Source organism: Lynx rufus, unplaced genomic scaffold, assembly GCF_022079265.1.
Source record: "Lynx rufus isolate CCGP_SWC_20201006 ecotype Redwood Valley unplaced genomic scaffold, mLynRuf1.p SCAF_2, whole genome shotgun sequence".
NCBI lineage: Eukaryota > Metazoa > Chordata > Mammalia > Carnivora > Felidae > Lynx > Lynx rufus.
The window spans coordinates 189,695,671-189,713,394 of NW_025814834.1; the positions used below are offsets into that span (position 1 = coordinate 189,695,671).

At 38.9% G+C, this 17,724-nt stretch overlaps 1 protein-coding gene across 3 annotated transcripts in view; it reads left to right on the plus strand.

The window, feature by feature from the left end:
* FOXJ3 (forkhead box J3) overlaps positions 1 to 17,724 on the plus strand; it is a 149,938-nt gene that overhangs the window by 120,612 nt on the left and 11,602 nt on the right. For all 3 annotated transcript variants that reach the window (XM_047083141.1, XM_047083143.1, XM_047083142.1), the window contains 4 exons: positions 1,400 to 1,574; positions 5,100 to 5,516; positions 9,264 to 9,365; positions 9,995 to 10,186. In XM_047083141.1, the coding sequence (XP_046939097.1) occupies positions 1,400 to 1,574; positions 5,100 to 5,516; positions 9,264 to 9,365; positions 9,995 to 10,186 (886 nt within the window). The remainder of the gene's footprint in view (positions 1 to 1,399; positions 1,575 to 5,099; positions 5,517 to 9,263; positions 9,366 to 9,994; positions 10,187 to 17,724) is intronic.

Sequence of the window (17,724 nt, forward strand, 5' to 3'; positions counted from 1 at the left end):
AGTCGGATGCTTAACTCACTGGGCCACCTGGGTGCCCCTAGACTGCTCTTTTTCACTTAACAAGACACCAAGTGGTCATCAAACACTTCTTAAACAATAGTATAGCACCAGCTGCTGGTTGGGCTTGTCACAGGTGTATAGATTGAGCCTGTAATGACACAGTGAGCCCAGATGCACTGGGACAGTGTTACTACTTATGTATAAGCCAGATCAGTATGGTGTCAGCTCTCCACATCCCACAGGATGATTCCAAACTAGGGGAGCCAGGTGACAGACTTCACAAGTGGTGGGTCACTGTAGTGCAGGAACACATTCCATACTGCAACTAAGCAGTTGTATAACTTGCAGGTGTACCCTAAGAGGGTAAAGTAGAAAGTCCCCTGCCTCGCTGGAAATAGGGAGGCAGATGAGAAACTGTCTCGTGGCAACTTCCTGCAAGGTAGAGAGGGGGATGAGAAACTGCCCCATGGCTGCCTCCCACAAAATAGGAAGGCAGATGAGAAATGGATGAGAACTTGGTCCTCATAAGACCACTCACATTCCGTGTTCCAGGATAATCGCCACAGCTTAGGTCATCCTGCCATTGAGCCTTGCCTCCATGGCCTGTGTAGAGATGTGTAATGTTGCCAATGTGTCAGTGCCAGTACCACCCCTTGATAAAATCTTTAAGAGATACAGATGATCATTTTTTATTTTATTTCTAGTTGTGCTGCCTTCAACGATAACTCTTATTTTTTAGGTAGTTATGCTGTTTTTTTTTTCTTTGCTTAGCTCAAAGCCAGGCTGTATTTGTTTTTCTCAGAATCTTCTTTACCTGTTACCTTTCGTTTCTTATTTCCCCTTGGTTTCATTTGAAACAATTTTCTCTAGAAATGGAGAGTTAGGTGTATTGAAGCTCCTTGCTGCTTTGGGCAGTGCCATACAACCTGACTCACAGTATTTGAGTTTAAATACTTAAAGATTTAAGTTAAGTTTAAGTTAAGTTTAAGTTTAAGTTTAAAGATTAATTGAATAAATGAGAAATGTTAGTAATACCCTAATAGAGTGGAGTTGGAGACGAAATTGCTTCAGAAGAATCAAGATGAAGATTTTACAGAAACTGGAAGGGTTCCAGGCCTGGCTCATCATTTATTAGTGTGATCTTGGGAAGGTCATTGAACTTCTTTGAACTCTTTCCCCTCTTTTATGAGATGTGGTGGTTGGGTTAGATTTCTGTGGTTCTTTAAAATCCAAGTTAACAATTTTGTGGTCTTGTCCTTTATGTGTACCCAACTTAACAGAGAATGGGAAAGCCAAAGACAGGGACAATATTCAAATAGTTTCATTCCTGTATTGTATGTAACAAACCAATTCTGATGTATAGAGCTACTAAATTAGTGGTATTTTCTTTTAACGTTAGGTGACAAACCATCCAGAACCGGTCTCTCAGTCATTAACTCCTCAACAGCAGCCACAGTACAACCTTCCCGAACGAGACAAACAACTACTTTTCTCAGAGTATAATTTTGAAGATCTCAGTGCCTCATTTCGGAGCCTTTATAAGTCAGTTTTTGAGCAGTCACTTAGTCAACAAGGTGAGTTTGTTTTCTTGGGGGTGAGGGTTGTTTTATTGAAGTGTAATTGACATACATATCCTATTAGTTTCAGGTGGACTTTTTTAAATACCTTTTTTGTAAAGTAAAGTTTTTTAAAAATTTAATTTATTTTTTAAATTTACATCCAAGTTAGTTAGCATATAGTGCAACAGTGATTTCAGGAGTAGATTCCCTTTTTTTTTTTTTTTAATGTTTATTTATTTTTGAGAGAGAGACAGAGCATGAGTGGGGGAGGGGCAGAGAGAGAGGGAGACACAGAATCCGAAGCAGGCTCCAGACTCCGAGCTGTCAGCACAGAGCTCAGTGTGGGGCTCAAACTCACAAACCGTGAGATCATGACCTGAGCTGAAGTCGGACGATTAACCGACTGAGCCACGCAGGCGCCCCTGTTCATCTGTTTTGTATCTTAAAGTCCTCATATGAGTGAAGTCATATGATATTGTTGTAAAGGAAATTTTTATTGAAAAATCTTTTTAAGGCTTATTTTCACATAGCAGCTGTTATATTTCTTTAATGGTTGAACAGTATCATCATGATCAAACTGAATATTCTTTGTGCCTTTACTGTGCCCTGTGTATATTTATATAATAGCACAAGAATGCAGATCAATTTCATCTTGCATACTTACTTCACTTCCTAGTGGTGTCCTGGAGGAATGCTGTGTGAAGAGTTCTGACACTGCATCTGTGCCCTATGGGGGAGGCTGCCATGGTTAATTAGCGTCTGGCATGTGAAGTGTTTGAGTGGTAAATGTTGCACTACAGGAATAGATGTGCCTTGCCTTTCTGTACCATTATTAGCAAAGAGATAGCTGTTGGAATATGGTAGCACCAAGTCTGTAATTTAATGTGTGGCACTTATAAGTGAACACTATAGGATCACCATTTTATACAACACACTTAAATCATATTTTAGCAATAAAAGTGATTTTGGTTGAGATGCTCTGTTGGCATCTCAGTCAAATGCTAGATTGTTCTGTTATGTGTTACTGTCCTTTAGCTGCTAGTTTAATTTTAATCAGAGTCATGTGATAGGATCTAGATGTTGCATTGTCCTTCCTCCATAAAATACTAGAAATTGTTGGGAACTCTACTATTAAAGTACTTCCTAATTGCTTCGTTTGACAAATTATTTCTGCCCCAACTCAGAGAGCGTACCTGTTCACAGCAGTGAATAAAATAGACAAAAATCCTTGTGTTTATAGTTTACATTTTAATGATTATCATTGTCAGATACTATGAAAGTTAGTTATATGCATCAATGAGTATCAGTAACTTGTACAGGAAGTTGGTTTTTCTGGTTAAGGTAAGATTCATGTATTTTTCTCAAGTTTTCTTTTAAATTTTCTTTCCAGAAAAGTGCAAAAGGGACTAATACAAGATTTTGCTAGCAGATCCAGCTGTGGTGATCATATTAGAAAAATACTGGCTTTGCCCTGCGTCGGGCTCTGTGCTGACGGCTCGGAGCCTGGAGCCTGCTTCAGATGATGTGTCTCTCTCTCTGTTCCTCCCCCGCTCACACTCTATCTGTCTCTCTCAAAAATAAATAAACATTAAAAAAAGAGAGAGAAATACTGGCTTTGAAATAGCAATGGCAAGAATTTCTGAAACCGCTAATGATATTTCATCACACTAAATTTTTTTTTTTAAAACAATTTGGGATTGAAAATGGAATAGATCATATCTGGGTTCCCTTTTAAAATGGTAAGATGTTATTGGAAATAGATAATGAAGTAACTGCTTTCTTTTATGTGACTGTAATAACCTTGTAGATTCCCTGTAAATAACAGTTCTTTCCAGGGCCAAGGCAAGAACTTAACTCTTCCGTGTATAAAATCTTAATTTGTTAGGTTTTGAGGTTATCTTACAATGTACTCTAATGCAATTTTGCTATTCAAAAAAAATTTAGTTTATTTTTTGAGAGAGAGAAAGAGCAGGGGAGGGGCAGAGAGAGAAGGAGAGAGAGAGAGAATCCCAAGCAGGCTCCCCACTGTCAGCACAGAACACAGTGCAGGGCTCAAACCCATGAACCGTGAGGTCATGACCTGAGCTGAATTGAGAGTCGGATGCATAACCGACTGAGCCACCCAGGTGCCTCTAATGTAATTTTACTATTAATGGGGAGTATGAGAATAATATCACTTTTGTTTAAAAGGTTTGATTCTTTTACTGACTGGCACTACGCTTCAAGATTTTATTTTTCATTTAATAAAATTTTTCTTGTGTTTGGTTCAGTAAAATGTGTTATGTGCCATCCTTTGGGATCTGAAAGTAGCGTAGTCATGTAGAACAAAATATTGGAGTAAGATTTCTTAAAATGAATGTCTACCTGCAAACCAAAAGTACATTATTTTTAACATTAGGTGCTTCTGGTCTAATCATCATTATCATCATAGCAGCTAACATTTACTGAGCTCATCCGCACCCTGCACTTGCACCATGGCATTTAATCCTCACGATTCTGTGAAATAGATATATCATACCCATCTATAAGTGAGGTAATGGTGGCTTGCAGAGGTTAATAACTTTTCAAAGTTACCAAGCGTGCAGATGGCAGTACAGAGACTTGAATCCTTACTTTCCGGTGCTGTAAATTATGCAGTCTTAGTCCCTAAAGTGTACATGTCTCAAGAATACTCCATAAGCCAAATGAAGAAGCAGTGGAGGTGGCTGTTTTGTTTCTCTTAGTTTTAAGAATTCTGGCTACCTTTGACTTAAGAGTTTCTGGAGTAGTCAAAGAGTTCAGAAATAACAGGGCCTTATTTTCCTCTCCACCTCTGTCAAAGCCTTTGGTCTTCAGGCCTGTAGAGAACCATCCTGGATGTAACCCAACACCTTTCCCACTTTTCCCCTAACATTTACTCAGTCTTTCAAGACTTTGTCTCAGATACTGCCTTTTTAAGGGAAAAAAAATTTTTTTTTGCATTTATTTAGTTTTGAGAGACAGAGACAGAGCACACATTGGGGAGGGGCAGAGAGAGAAGGAGACACAGAATCCAAAGCAGGCTCCAGGCTCTGACCTGTCAGCACAGAGCCCGATGCGGGGCTTGAACCCATGAACCGTGGGATCATGACCTGAGCTGAAGTCGGATGCTTAACCAATGGAGCCACCCAGGCACCCCTCAGATACTGCCTTTTTAAGGACAGCTTTTCCATATCCCAGCCCTTTCCTAACTGAATCGGCAAGAGGCAGAATTCCTGTGTGCCTTCTGTATACTTCTGCCTTAGTACTTATGTTATTGGACATAACCTCCTTGAGTGTCTGTCCTTCTTCTAGGTCATGGGCTACTTGAGGGCAGAGCCTGGTGTTTCTTAACTCTTCTCAGTGATTCCAGAGTCTGGTGTTCAGTGGATGTTCCATCAACACTTTTTAAACCGAACTGGCATTGTTTCCTGAGGATGTGTACCTCTGCTCTGTAAACGTCTGTTTATTTTGTAAACGTCTGCCACAAAATAACAACTGAAATCTGACCCTGAATGCTCTTGCTTCTCTGACTATGTCTAGGTTTGATGACCATCCCTTCCGAATCTTCCCAGCAGTCCCACACCTCGTGTCCATATCAGCACTCTCCTAGCAACACAGTGAGCTCTCATCCACACAGCAACCAGAGCAACCTGTCCAACAATCATGGCAGTGGCCTCAGCACCACGGGCAGTAATTCAGTCGCACAGGTCTCACTGCCTCACTCCCAGATGCATACACAGCCGTCTCCACACCCATCCCATCGACCACATGGTTTACCACAGCATCCACAGCGTCCCCAGCACCCGGCATCGCACCCGCAGCAACACAGCCAGCTCCAGCCCCCTCACCCCCAGCACCCCTCTCCACATCAACACGTACAGCACCATCCGAACCATCAACATCAGCCGTTAACACATCAGGCGCCGCCACCCCCACAACAGGTATCCTGTAATTCTGGTAAGTTGGTGTCTCCTGACTTGTGTTTGGCTAACTGTGAATTAGGATATGTTCTTTGTTATCTGGGGCTTATATATATTTACTACCAAAACTCTTCTCTCTTCTCCTTTTGTGTTTCCTTGCTGTAATCCTGTAGTTGTAACTCACTGAATCCATACATTGTATTAGATTTTTGTGGTTAAAATTTATCATGACATCATAGGCAGACTCAGTAACCTTGTAGGTTTTGGTTTTAACTCTTGTTTGTTCTTCTGGAAAATAAGTGTTTTTGTGATCATTTGAAAGAAGAATGGGATGCACAGTCTGTCTACAATCTATTGTGATTCAGTGTGGTATAGAAGAAAGAGTATAGATTTGTGTCAGAAAAACGTGTATTTGAGTCCTCATTATGGCTCTTATGATCTTTCGTGTATTTCTCTTAGTCTTATTATTTTCTCATCTATACATATGGAACTAAAGTACCCTGATATACAGTGTTGTTATGAGGATTGCATTGAGAATACAAATAGGAAATGCCTCGTCAGGTACCTAGCCTTTAAGTATTCAGAGAATGTTCCCACTCTTCCTTTTTCGCTTATTCCTGCCAAGTATCTCATTTTAGAAAGATAGATTGCAAACGAAGAAGACATTCTTCACATTCTCATTTTTAAAAAATCTATTGCTCTTAAGATAGGTCTTGATAGTTTCTGGTGACATGCTTAATTGACATTGCTTATAGACCAGGCATCTCTCTGTACTGCAGCACTCCCAAGGGGTGCCACAGACATAGACTACAAGGTGATTGGGGCCCTTTGGAGCTGTGCCAGAGTACAGATCCTTCCCTCAGCTTGCCTGGCTGCCCACTTACCATCTAAATCACTGATGAAATTTTTATCCTGGAGCGACAATTTCTAAGTGCTGGCCAGTGCTAGTTCTTACCAATTAGAAATTGATCATTATTTCAGGCAATTAAAAATCTGTTGAGGGGGAAGTAACCTTTAGATAGTGTATACTGTCTCTTATATTCTGACTTTGCTATAAAGCTTAAGTTTTTCTGAAATGGTTTCCTTTTTTACAAAGTAGAAAAAATATAATTTTGGGGGGGGCGGGAGAATTAAGGTACAGAAATGCAGATCAGAGTACTTGAAACTTAGTTTCTTTTCATAATTTATTTTGTTTTCCCAGTTAATAACTAAGTAGGTTCTAGAATAAAGTTGAAAATTGGGTATAGTTCTTTCCTTGATGGAAGATCTCCTAAAACACCTTAAAATTATTTTTAAGTTTACGCCTAGAAAAAAAAGTATAAATATAGGCCTCTTTTGTAACTGTTAGTGTTAGTCACTATTGCCCACCTTTAAAAAAAATTTTTTTTACTGAACTTGTAATTCATGCGCCGTGTTACATTAGTTTTAGATGTACAACACAGTGATTCAACAACTCTACATGTTATGCTCTGTCCACAAGTATAGCTACCATCTGTCACTATACAATGCTGTTAAAATACCTACCACTGACTGTATTTCTTATGCTGTACCTTTCATACCTGTGACTTGTGTCATAATTAGAAGCCTGTACCTCCCACTCCTCTTCACCCATTTGGCACCCCAACCTGTTTGTTCTGTGTTTTCAGATTCCACATATAAGTGAGATCTTAATGATATTTGACTTCCTCTGACTTTCTTCACTTACACTTGCCTACCTTTTAATGTCAGTGCACTCTTCAGAAAGTTAAGCTTGTTCTTAGTATGATTTTTTAAAGACACTTTAAAAAAATTATTGTATTTTATTTTAGAGAGTGCTAGTGGGGGAAAAGGGCAGAGAGTGGGGGATGGGGAGAGAATGAAAATCTTAACCAGCCTCTACACCCAGCATGGAGCCTGATGGGAGGCTTGATTCCATGACCCTGGGATCATACCCTGAGGTGAAATCAAGAGTCAGATGTTCAACTGAGCCACCCAGGCACCTCGTTTTTAATATGATTTTAAGGATTGACTAATGATTGTAGAGATTTGATATCAGTAGAAGTCTGATGCTCTGGTCTGTCTTTCTATTAAATCTAATGATTGCTAGGGCAGAAAAAAGTACTATTACAGCTGAAAACACTCCATCATGTGGTCTTAGTCGCCTGTTATTATATCAGCAGTTGCTTGCAGGAGAAGGAAAGTAGCTGTTCACCTGGAGCTGTTAGGAATAATCATTTTGGCTGTGATAATAATCTCTATGAATTAAAAATTTGTCATTTATAAGATGAGGCTAAGCAGGTTGTCTTAAATAGGGAAGGAATGGAAGAAACTAATAGTTGTTTGAGTTCCCACTATGTGGTAGGCAATTTAGATACATCATCTCATATTATCTTCCCAATTCAAGTATGAATTACCACATTTAGTAGATAGGAAAGTGTAACTCAAAAAAATTAAGTAGTTTGCTTGAGATCAGAGCTAATAAGTGGTAGAATTGGAATTTATATTGTGGCTTGTCAGGACTTCAAAGATTGTAACACCAGTAATTCCAAAAGGACTAAAATCAGTAACCATTTACTGATTTGTAGAGTTTGTTTGCCTAGCCACTCTCTTGCAGAGATTGCTTTGTGTTGCCAAGTCAGCATTTATTATAGGTTATGGACTTGAAAGTCTGATGGACTTGAATGTTTGTGCCTCAGTTAGGGCATTATTTTTCCCCAACAAATTTCTCGCTAAATTAAGAGTTGCCTAAGGGCAGAGTCACATTGTCTCTGGTTCATTGTTTATTTGAAACAAAAGTCCATAATTGGCAGATTTTTGTAAACCAAGTAACCAGTAGTTGATAGAGAGTTATCCGTGTTACGGCAAAAAAATCCTTTTTACTAGTTCTTACCTTTATCCATCCAGGGATGATTCTGATAACAGAATAATTTGTGCAGCAGTCACTGAAGGGAGGATTTTCTTCCTCTACTCAGTACTGTCTCATTGAGGGTAGTTCTTGCCCCATGCCCCTGAGTAGTGATCACTTTGCTGACATACAGACTGTGGAGTCTTAACCCTCCTGATGATGTCACATCAGAGCGCACTGTTCCTGACTAGAAATGCCCTGGTTTGGATTCATCAGCATTTCTTAGAGAGGTCTCAATCCTTTCTTTTGCTACTTTGCCAGGAGGACTGTATTAAGACATTTCTCTCTCCTAAGGTTGCCTTGTAAGAAATTTGTCTACTTGCTATACAATCTCATTTACCTCCCTTAAGTCACTTAAGTCAGTGCTTTAAGTTATACTGTGTTGCTTCTAAATGGGAACCTACCTCTGAGTTACAAAGAACATATCTCTTAATGTCATAACAAGACAGGAAAATGAACTTCATATAGTGGCGAGGGCAGATGTATTATTGATTTATATGACTTGTAGTGCCTGGCCATTCATTTGTACTGTACAAATGTAAAGAGCACTAATCAAGTTTGACATTTTAAGGTGATAGGGCTATTTGTGAGCTGTCAGACTAGAGCTTAGAAGCACCAGGTTCAAGTTTTGGATTCATTGTGGTGACCTTGCTAAGTTATGCCATCTCTCTGGGTTCATTTTCTTTTTATTTACGGAACGAAGAGGAATAACACCCCTCTTCCTGTTTCACAGAGATGACTGCCCCCAGCAATACATGATATTAATGTGTGCAAATCCATTTGTAAAACTGGATAGGAATCTGCCAGTGTCAGGAATAAGCCCAGCTCATTATCTTCCCCTACCCTATACTTCACACTCACTATTCAAGACTTATAGTGTTGTCAATATTATTTTTATAGGTGTTTCAAATGATTGGTATGCAACACTTGATATGCTAAAAGAAAGTTGTCGAATTGCCAGCAGTGTTAATTGGTCAGATGTAGACCTTTCACAGTTCCAAGGTGAGTATTGGGTCTTTTTGACATATAACCAAATACACATGATCCTGTTTTCTCTCATATATACAAGTTTCGTTGTGGTAGAAATAGATGTCTTCTTTTTTTTTTTTTTTAATTTTTTTTTTAACGTTTATTTATTTTTGAGACCGAGAGAGACAGAGCATGAACGGGGGAGGGTCAGAGAGAGAGAGGGAGACACAGAATCTGAAGCAGGCTCCAGGCTCTGAGTTGTCAGCACAGAGCCCGACACGGGGCTCGAACTCATGGACCGCGAGATCATGACCTGAGCCGAAGTCGGGCACTTAACTGACTGAGCCACCCAGGCGCCCCAGATATCTTCTTATCTAGTGTTTCTTTTGCAGTTGGAGTATGCTTAAAAATTCTGCAAAATTCATTATTAAGTCTTTTAGTCAGTTGATATAGCAGAGGGTCAGACAAGAGTTCTGAAAGAAGTTTGGCCACATTTAGAATAATTAGGCTTTGAATAATTTTTAAATGTCATTTTGCATTGCATGGGAAAATCACTACCAGTGGAAATCTTGAGGGCTAAAAAAAAATTGTGTCTTGTTATTTTCATTGGGATATTTGTAGAACAAACTATGCTAACTGTATTTCTAATGCTTTTCTCATAGGTTTGATGGAGAGTATGAGACAGGCAGATCTCAAGAACTGGTCTTTGGATCAGGTTCAGTTTGCTGATCTCTGTTCTTCTCTTAACCAATTCTTTACACAAACTGGCCTTATCCACTCACAGAGTAATGTTCAGCAAAATGTCTGTCATGGTGCCATGCATCCAGCGAAACCTTCCCAACACATTGGAACAGGTATGGATTTAATTATCTTCTCGATTTTCTCTCTTTATTTGTGTGAAATTCAGTAAGTGAGGTAACTTGGTATGTTACTTGGTATATTAATAGGTGACAGTGATCTGTTTGTATCTTTTTATTTTTAAGAAATGAAATGAACTCAAATAATATATGTATTTAAGGTATATTTTAGAAAAATTGAGATAAAGAGACTATATTTTTCTGTCATGATTTCTATGATTCTTTTGTTTACAATTGACTTTTCTTTGTGATCTTTTAAGTTCTCAAACAAGAATTAAATGTTTTAGATACATTTTTATAAGAATATAGTTATGAAGTTATATCAGTTTAAATGTGTATAGACTTGCAAAGAAAATCAGCATGTCTAATTTTATATATCTTCTAAGAATGTTAAGATTTAAATTTCAAAGTTTACTTGAAGAGCACATAATGGTAAATAGTCTCAGTATTTTACTCTTGACTCAAAATTTGTGCTCTGTAGTTTTCGTCTCACTTTCTTACTTTTCTCGTTACCTTTGTAGCCATCTCTGATTACAATGCCTTCTCTTTTCTCAAGTTTCTGTTCTGTAGGTGTTCACTATCCAAGTTCTCTCTTCATTTTAATTTCTTTCCACCTTTTATCTCTTAAGTTGACTTTCTGTTTGTTATTTTGGTTTTATATTTGATGCATTTTTTATTTATTTTATTTTTTTTTTTTTTAATTTTTTTTTTCAACGTTTATTTATTTTTGGGACAGAGAGAGACAGAGCATGAACGGGGGAGGGGCAGAGAGAGAGGGAGACACAGAATCGGAAACAGGCTCCAGGCTCTGAGCCATCAGCCCAGAGCCCGACGCGGGGCTCGAACTCACGGACCGCGAGATCGTGACCTGGCTGAAGTCGGACGCTTAACCGACTGCGCCACCCAGGCGCCCCATTGATGCATTTTTTAAAAGTTCTCTCTTTTTATTTTATTTACTTATTTTGAGAGAGACAGAGACAGCATGAGTGGGGGAGGGGCAGAGAGAGAGGGAGAGAGAGAGAATCCGAAGCAGACTCTGTGCTGTCTGCACAAAGCCCAGTGCAGGACTTGAACTTACCAAACCATGAGACTATGACCTGAGCTGAAACCAGGAGTTGGATGCTTAACCGACTGAGGCATCCAGGTGCCGCCAAAAGTCCTTTCTTTTCTGTCCTGAGTGGCTTTCTTCAACCATTATCCTAGCAAATTTCACATATTTGGTGTTCACATATTCTCAAGATTCCCAGATCTTTCTTTTCCTGAAATCTTTATTTATGTGTCTTTTGATAGAAATCTTCCATCATCTGTGCTTCTTCCACTTGAATAGCTTACCTAACGTGAAACCCTCAGTGGCTATTTGATTTTGATGACTTACTCATTTCATAAATTATATCCAAGAACCTCATTCAGTGCTTGCCATATACCTGAATTTGTTGAGTGCCCTCTATGTGCCTGACAACTAAGCTTCATTTTTTGATAACTCTTTAGCTCCTTCCTGTCTGTGTCTTTCTCTGTCACTTCCTTTTTGGTATCTTCCTGATTTATACTCTGTGAAAAACATTTTTTATTGTAAAATATAATGTAAAATTCACCATCCCAGTCATCCTTAAATGTATAGTTCAGTGGCGTTAAATATATTCATAACGTGCAACTGTCCCCACCATCCATCTCCATAACTCTTTTCATCTTGTAAAGTGGATGATATTCTGTACTCATTAAACAATACATCCCCCCCCCACCCCACATTCTAATCATCCCTCAACCCCCTGCCAAGGCCCTGGAAGCCACTATTCTACTTTCTGTTTCTGATTTTTGACTAAGTACTTCATGTAAGTGAAATACAGTATTTGTCTTTTTCTGACTGGCTTATTTCACTTTGCATCTCTTCATCCATGTTGTGGCACATGTTAGAATTTCCTTCCTTTTTATGGCTGTGTACTAGTGCACTGTATGTGTATACCACATTTGCTTATCCACTCATCTGTTGATGAACACTTAGGATGCTTTCATGTTTTAGCTGTTGTGAATAATATTGCTGTGAACATGAGTGTACTGATATTTTTTCAAGGCCCGGCTTTCAGTTCTTTTGGGTGTATATCCATATCTGGAATTGCTGGATCTTGTGGTAATTCTGTTTCTTTTCTTTTTTTTTTTTTAAATATGAAATTTATTGTCGAATTGGTTTCCATACAACACCCAGTGCTCATTCCAACAGGTGCCCTCCTCAATGCCCATCACCTACCTTCCCCTCCCTCCCACTCCCCCCATCAACCCTCAGTTTATTCTCAGTTTTTAAATTTTTTTTTTAACGTTTATTTTTGGGACAGAGAGAGACAGAGCATGAACGGGGGAGGGGCAGAGAGAGAGGGAGACACAGAATCTGAAGCAGGCTCCAGGCTCTGAGCCATCAGCCCAGAGCCCGACGCGGGGCTCGAACTCACAGACCGCGAGATCGTGACCTGAGCTGAAGTCGGACGCCCAACCGACTGAGCCACCCAGGCGCCCCTATTCTCAGTTTTTAAGAGTCTCTTATGGTTTGGCTCTCTCCCTCTCTAACTTTTTTTTCCCTTCCCCTCCGCCATGGTCTTCTGTTAGGTTTCTCAGGATCCATGTAAGAGTGAAAACATATGTATCTTTCTCTGTATGGCTTATTTCACTTAGCATGACACTCTCCAGTTCCATCCGTGTTGCTACAAAAGGTCATATTTCATTCTTTCTCATTGCCAAGTAGTATTCCATTGTGTATGTAAACCACAATTTTTCTTTATCCATTCATCAGGTGATAGACATTTAGGCTCTTTCCATCATTTGGCTATTGATGAAAGTGCTGCTATAAACATTGGGGTACAAGTGCCCCTATGCATCAGCACTCCTGTATCCCTTGGGTAATTCCTAGCAGTGCTATTGCTGGGTCATAGGGTAGATCTGTTTTCAATTTTTTGAGGAACCTCCACACTGTTTTCCAGAGTGGCTGCACCAGTTTGCATTCCCACCAACAATGCAAGAGGGTTCCCGTTTCTCCACATCCTCACCAGCATCTATAGTCTCCTGATTTGTTCATTTTAGCCACTCTGACCAGTGTGAGGTGGTATCTCAGTGTGGTTTTGATTTGTATTTCCCTCATGAGGAGTGACGTTGAGCATCTTTTCATGTGCCTGTTGGCCATCTGGATGTCTTTAGAGAAGTGTCTATTCATGTTTTCTGCCCATTTCTTCACTGGATTATTTGTGTTTCGGGTGTGGAGTTTGGTGAGTTCTTTACAGACTTTGGATACTAGCCCTTTGTCTGATACGTCATTTGCAAATATTTTCTCCCATTCCGTTGGTTGCCTTTTAGTTTTGTTGATTGTTTCCTTTGCAGTGCAGAAGCTTTTTATCTTGATGAGGTCCCAATAGTTCATTTTTGCTTTTAATTCCCTTGCCTTTGGAGATGTGTCAAGTAAGAAATTGCTGCGGCTGAGGTCAGAGAGGTCTTTTCCTGCTTTCTCCTCTAGGGTTTTGATGGTTTCCTGTCTCACATTCAGGTCCTTTATCTATTTTGAGTTTATTTTTGTGAATAGTGTAAGAAAGTGGTCTAGTTTCATTCTTCTGCATGTTGCTGTCCAGTTCTCCCAGCACCATTTGTTAAAGAGACTGTCTTTTTTCCATTGGATATTCTTTCCTGTTTTGTCAAAGATTAGTTGGCCATACGTTTGTGGGTCTAGTTCTGGGGTTTCTATTCTATTCCATTGGTCTATGTGTCTGTTTTTGTGCCAATACCATCTTGATGATTACAGCTTTGTAGTAGAGGCTAAAGTCTGGGATTGTGATGCCTCCTGCTTTGGTCTTCTTCTTCAATATCACTTGGGCTATTCGAGGTCTTTTGTGGTTCCATATAAATTTTAGGATTGCTTGTTCTAGCTTCGAGAAGAATGCTGGTGAAATTTTGATGGGGATTGCATTGAATGTGTAGATAGCTTTGGGTAGTATTGACATTTTAACTATTCTTCCAATCCATGAATGGAATGTTTTTCCATTTCTTTGTATCTTCTTCAATTTCCTTCATAAGCTTTCTGTAGTTTTCAGCATACAGATCTTTTACATCTTTGGTTAGATTTATTCCTAGGTATTTTATGATTCTTGGTGCAATTGTGTATGGGATCAGTTTCTTTATTTGTCTTTCTGTTGCTTCATTATTACTGTATAAGAATGCAACTGATTTCTGTACATTAACTTTGTATCCTGCAACTTTGCTGAATTCATGTATCAGTTCTAGCAGACTTTTGGTGGAGTCTGTCGGGTTTTCCGTGTATACATGTCATCTGCAAAAAGTGAGAGCTTGACTTCATCTTTGCCAATTTTGATGCCTTTGATTTCCTTTTGTTGTCTGATCATTGATGCTAGAACTTCCAACACTATGTTAAACAACAGCGGTGAGAGTGGACATCCCTGTCGTGTTCCTGATCTCAGGGGGAAAGCTCTCAGTTTTTCCCCCATTGAGGATGATATTAGCTGTGGGCTTTTGATAAATGGCTTTTATGATGTTTAAGTATGTTCCTTCTATCCCAACTTTCTCGAGGGTTTTTATTAAGAATGCTGAATTTTGTCAAATGCTTTTTCTGCATCGATTGACAGAATCATATGGTTCTTTTCTTTTCTTTTCTTTTCTTTTCTTTTCTTTTCTTTCCTTTCCTTTCCTTTCCTTTCCTTTCCTTTCCTTTCCTTTCCTTTCCTTTCCTTTCCTTTCCTTTCCTTTCCTTTCCTTTCCTTTCCTTTCCTTTCCTTTCCTTTCCTTTCCTTTCCTTTCCTTTCCTTTCCTTTCCTTTCTTTTCTTTTCTTTTCTTTTCTTTTCTTTTCTTTTCTTTTCTTTTCTTTATTAATGTGATGTATCACATTGATTGATTTGCGAATGTTGAACCAGCCCTGCAGCCCAGGAATGAATCCCACTTGATCATGGTGAATAATTCTTTTTATATGCTGTTGAATTAGATTCATTAGTATCTTATTGAGAATTTTTGCATCCATATTCATCAGGGATATTGGCCTCTAGTTCTCTTTTTTTTGCTGGGTTTCTGTCTGGTTTAGGAATCAAAGTAGTGCTGGCTTCATAGAATGAGTCTGGAAGTTTTTCTTCCTTCTATTTTTTGGAACAGCTTGAGAAGGATAGGTATTATCTCTGCTTTAAATGTCTGGTAGAATTCCCCTGGGAAGCCATCTGGTCCTGGACTCTTATTTGTTGGGAGATTTTTGATAACTGATTGAATTTCTTTGCTGGTTATGTGTCTGTTCAAGTTTTCTATTTCTTCGTGTTCGAGTTTTGGAAGTGAGTGGGTGTTTAGGAATTTGTCCGTTTCTTCCAGGTTGTCCAGTTTGTTGGCATATAATTTTTCATAGTATTCTCTGATAATTGCTTGTATTTCTGAGGGGTTGGTTGTAATAATTCCATTTTCATTCATGATTTTATCTATTTGGGTCATCTCCCTTTTCTTTTTGAGAAGTCTGGCTAGAGGTTTATCAATTTTGTTTATTTTTTCACAAAACCAACTCTTGGTTTCATTGATCTGCTCTACAGTTTTTTTAGATTCTATATTGTTTATTTCTGCTCTGATCTTTATTATTTCTCTTCTGCTGGGCTTGGGGTGTCTTTGCTGTTCTGCTTCTATTTCCTTTAGGTGTGCTGTTAGATTTTGTATTTGGGATTTTTCTTGTTTCTTGAGATAGGCCTGGATTGCAAAAACATCTCATCCTCAGGTTGAAGAAGCAAAGAGGAGTGAGGAAAGATATCGCTCAAAGTCTCTGCAGTAGAGATTGTGACCTGAATGGACTTCTGGAACAAAAACCACTTCTGAAATACATACGATTTCCACTCATTCACAGGCAGATCTATCCTACTTTAGGTCTTCAGAGATCCCCACTGTGCCAAGCTCAGGGTCTAGCACTGGCGGGAGCTCCACCCTGGGTTGCAGAAGTAATCCAAGTTACTGCTTGACTATGGTTAGCAGCAGGGTTATCAGCGAATAGCTCTCTTCCAGTCGGTTGGTCTGCCAAAAGCCGAGCCAGGCTTTTCACCGAGAACCCTCTTAGCAAGCTTCCCTGTTTCATTTTTTTGAGGAACCACCATACTGTTTTTCACAGTGGCTATACCATTTTACAATCCCACTAACAGTGTACAAGGGTTCCAGTTTTTCTGCGTCGCCAACATTTGTTATTTCCTGGGTTTTTTTTTTTTTTTCTCTTTCTTTTTAAAAAAAATAGTTATTGGGTGTGAGGTGGTATCTCATTGTAGTTTTGATTTGCATTCCTTGATAATTAGTGATACTGAGCAGCTTTTCATCTGCTTATTGGCCATTTTTGGATCTTCTTTGGAGAACTGTCTATTCAAGTCCTTTGTCCATTTTTTAATTGGGTTGTATTTTTGTTTTGTTGCTGAGTTTTTAGTAGTTTTTGTTAGTAGTAGTTCTTGATATTTCTGGTTATTAACCCTTTGTCAGGTACATGATTTGCAGATATTTTCCTTTATTATTTTGTTTTCTTTTTTTACTGTGTTGATAGTATCTTTTGATGCACAGTTTTTAAATTTTTCATGGAGTCCAGCTCATCTGTTTTTTGTTGCCTGTGACTTTGGTATCCTATCCAAGAAATCATTGCCAAATCCAATGTTATGTAGCTCTTTCCCTATGTTTTCATCTAAGAATTTTATGGTTTAGGTCTTGCATTTAATAAGTCTTTGACCCATTTTGAGTTAATTTTTGTATATGCTGTCAGATAAGAGTCCAGTTTCCTGCTTTTGCGTATGTATATCCAGTCTTTTCCTAGCTGAAAAGACTGTCCTTTCCCCATAGAAAGGTTTTGACACCTTTGTCAAAAATCATTTGACCAGGGGCTCCTGGGTGGCTCAGTCAGTTGGGCGTCTGACTCTTGGTTTCAGCTCAGGTCGTGATCTCATGGTTCATGGGTTCAAGCCCCACATTGGGCCCCACACTGACAGCACAGGGCCTGCTTAGGATTTTCTCTCCCTCTCCCTCTGCCCCTTCCCCACCCCCTCTCAAAATACACAAACTTGAAAAAAAATCATTTGACTATATACACAAGAGTTCGTTCCTGGGTTCTGTGTTCTATTCCAGTGTTCTTACTATATTTGTCTTTATGCCAGCACCACATTATTTCAGCTACTATGTTTTTGTAGTAAGTTTTGAAATCAGGAAGTGTGAGTCTGCCAGCTTTGTTGTTCAAGATAGTTTTGGCTCTTCAGGGTCTCTTGAGATTCCCTATGCATTTTAGGATGGGATTTTCTGTTTTTGCCAAAAAGAAAAAATGGATTTTTGATACAGATTACATTGACTCTGTAGATCACTTTGGATAGTATTGACATCTTAACAGTATTGTCTTCCAGTCTGTGAACATGAGATACGTTTTCATTTAATTTATGTCGTCTTGAATTTCTTTCAGCAATGTTTTTGTAGTTTTCATTGTACAAGTCTTAAACTTCTGTAATTAATTCCTAAGTATTTTTTATGCCATTGTAAATGGACTTATTTCTATAATTTCCTTTTTCAG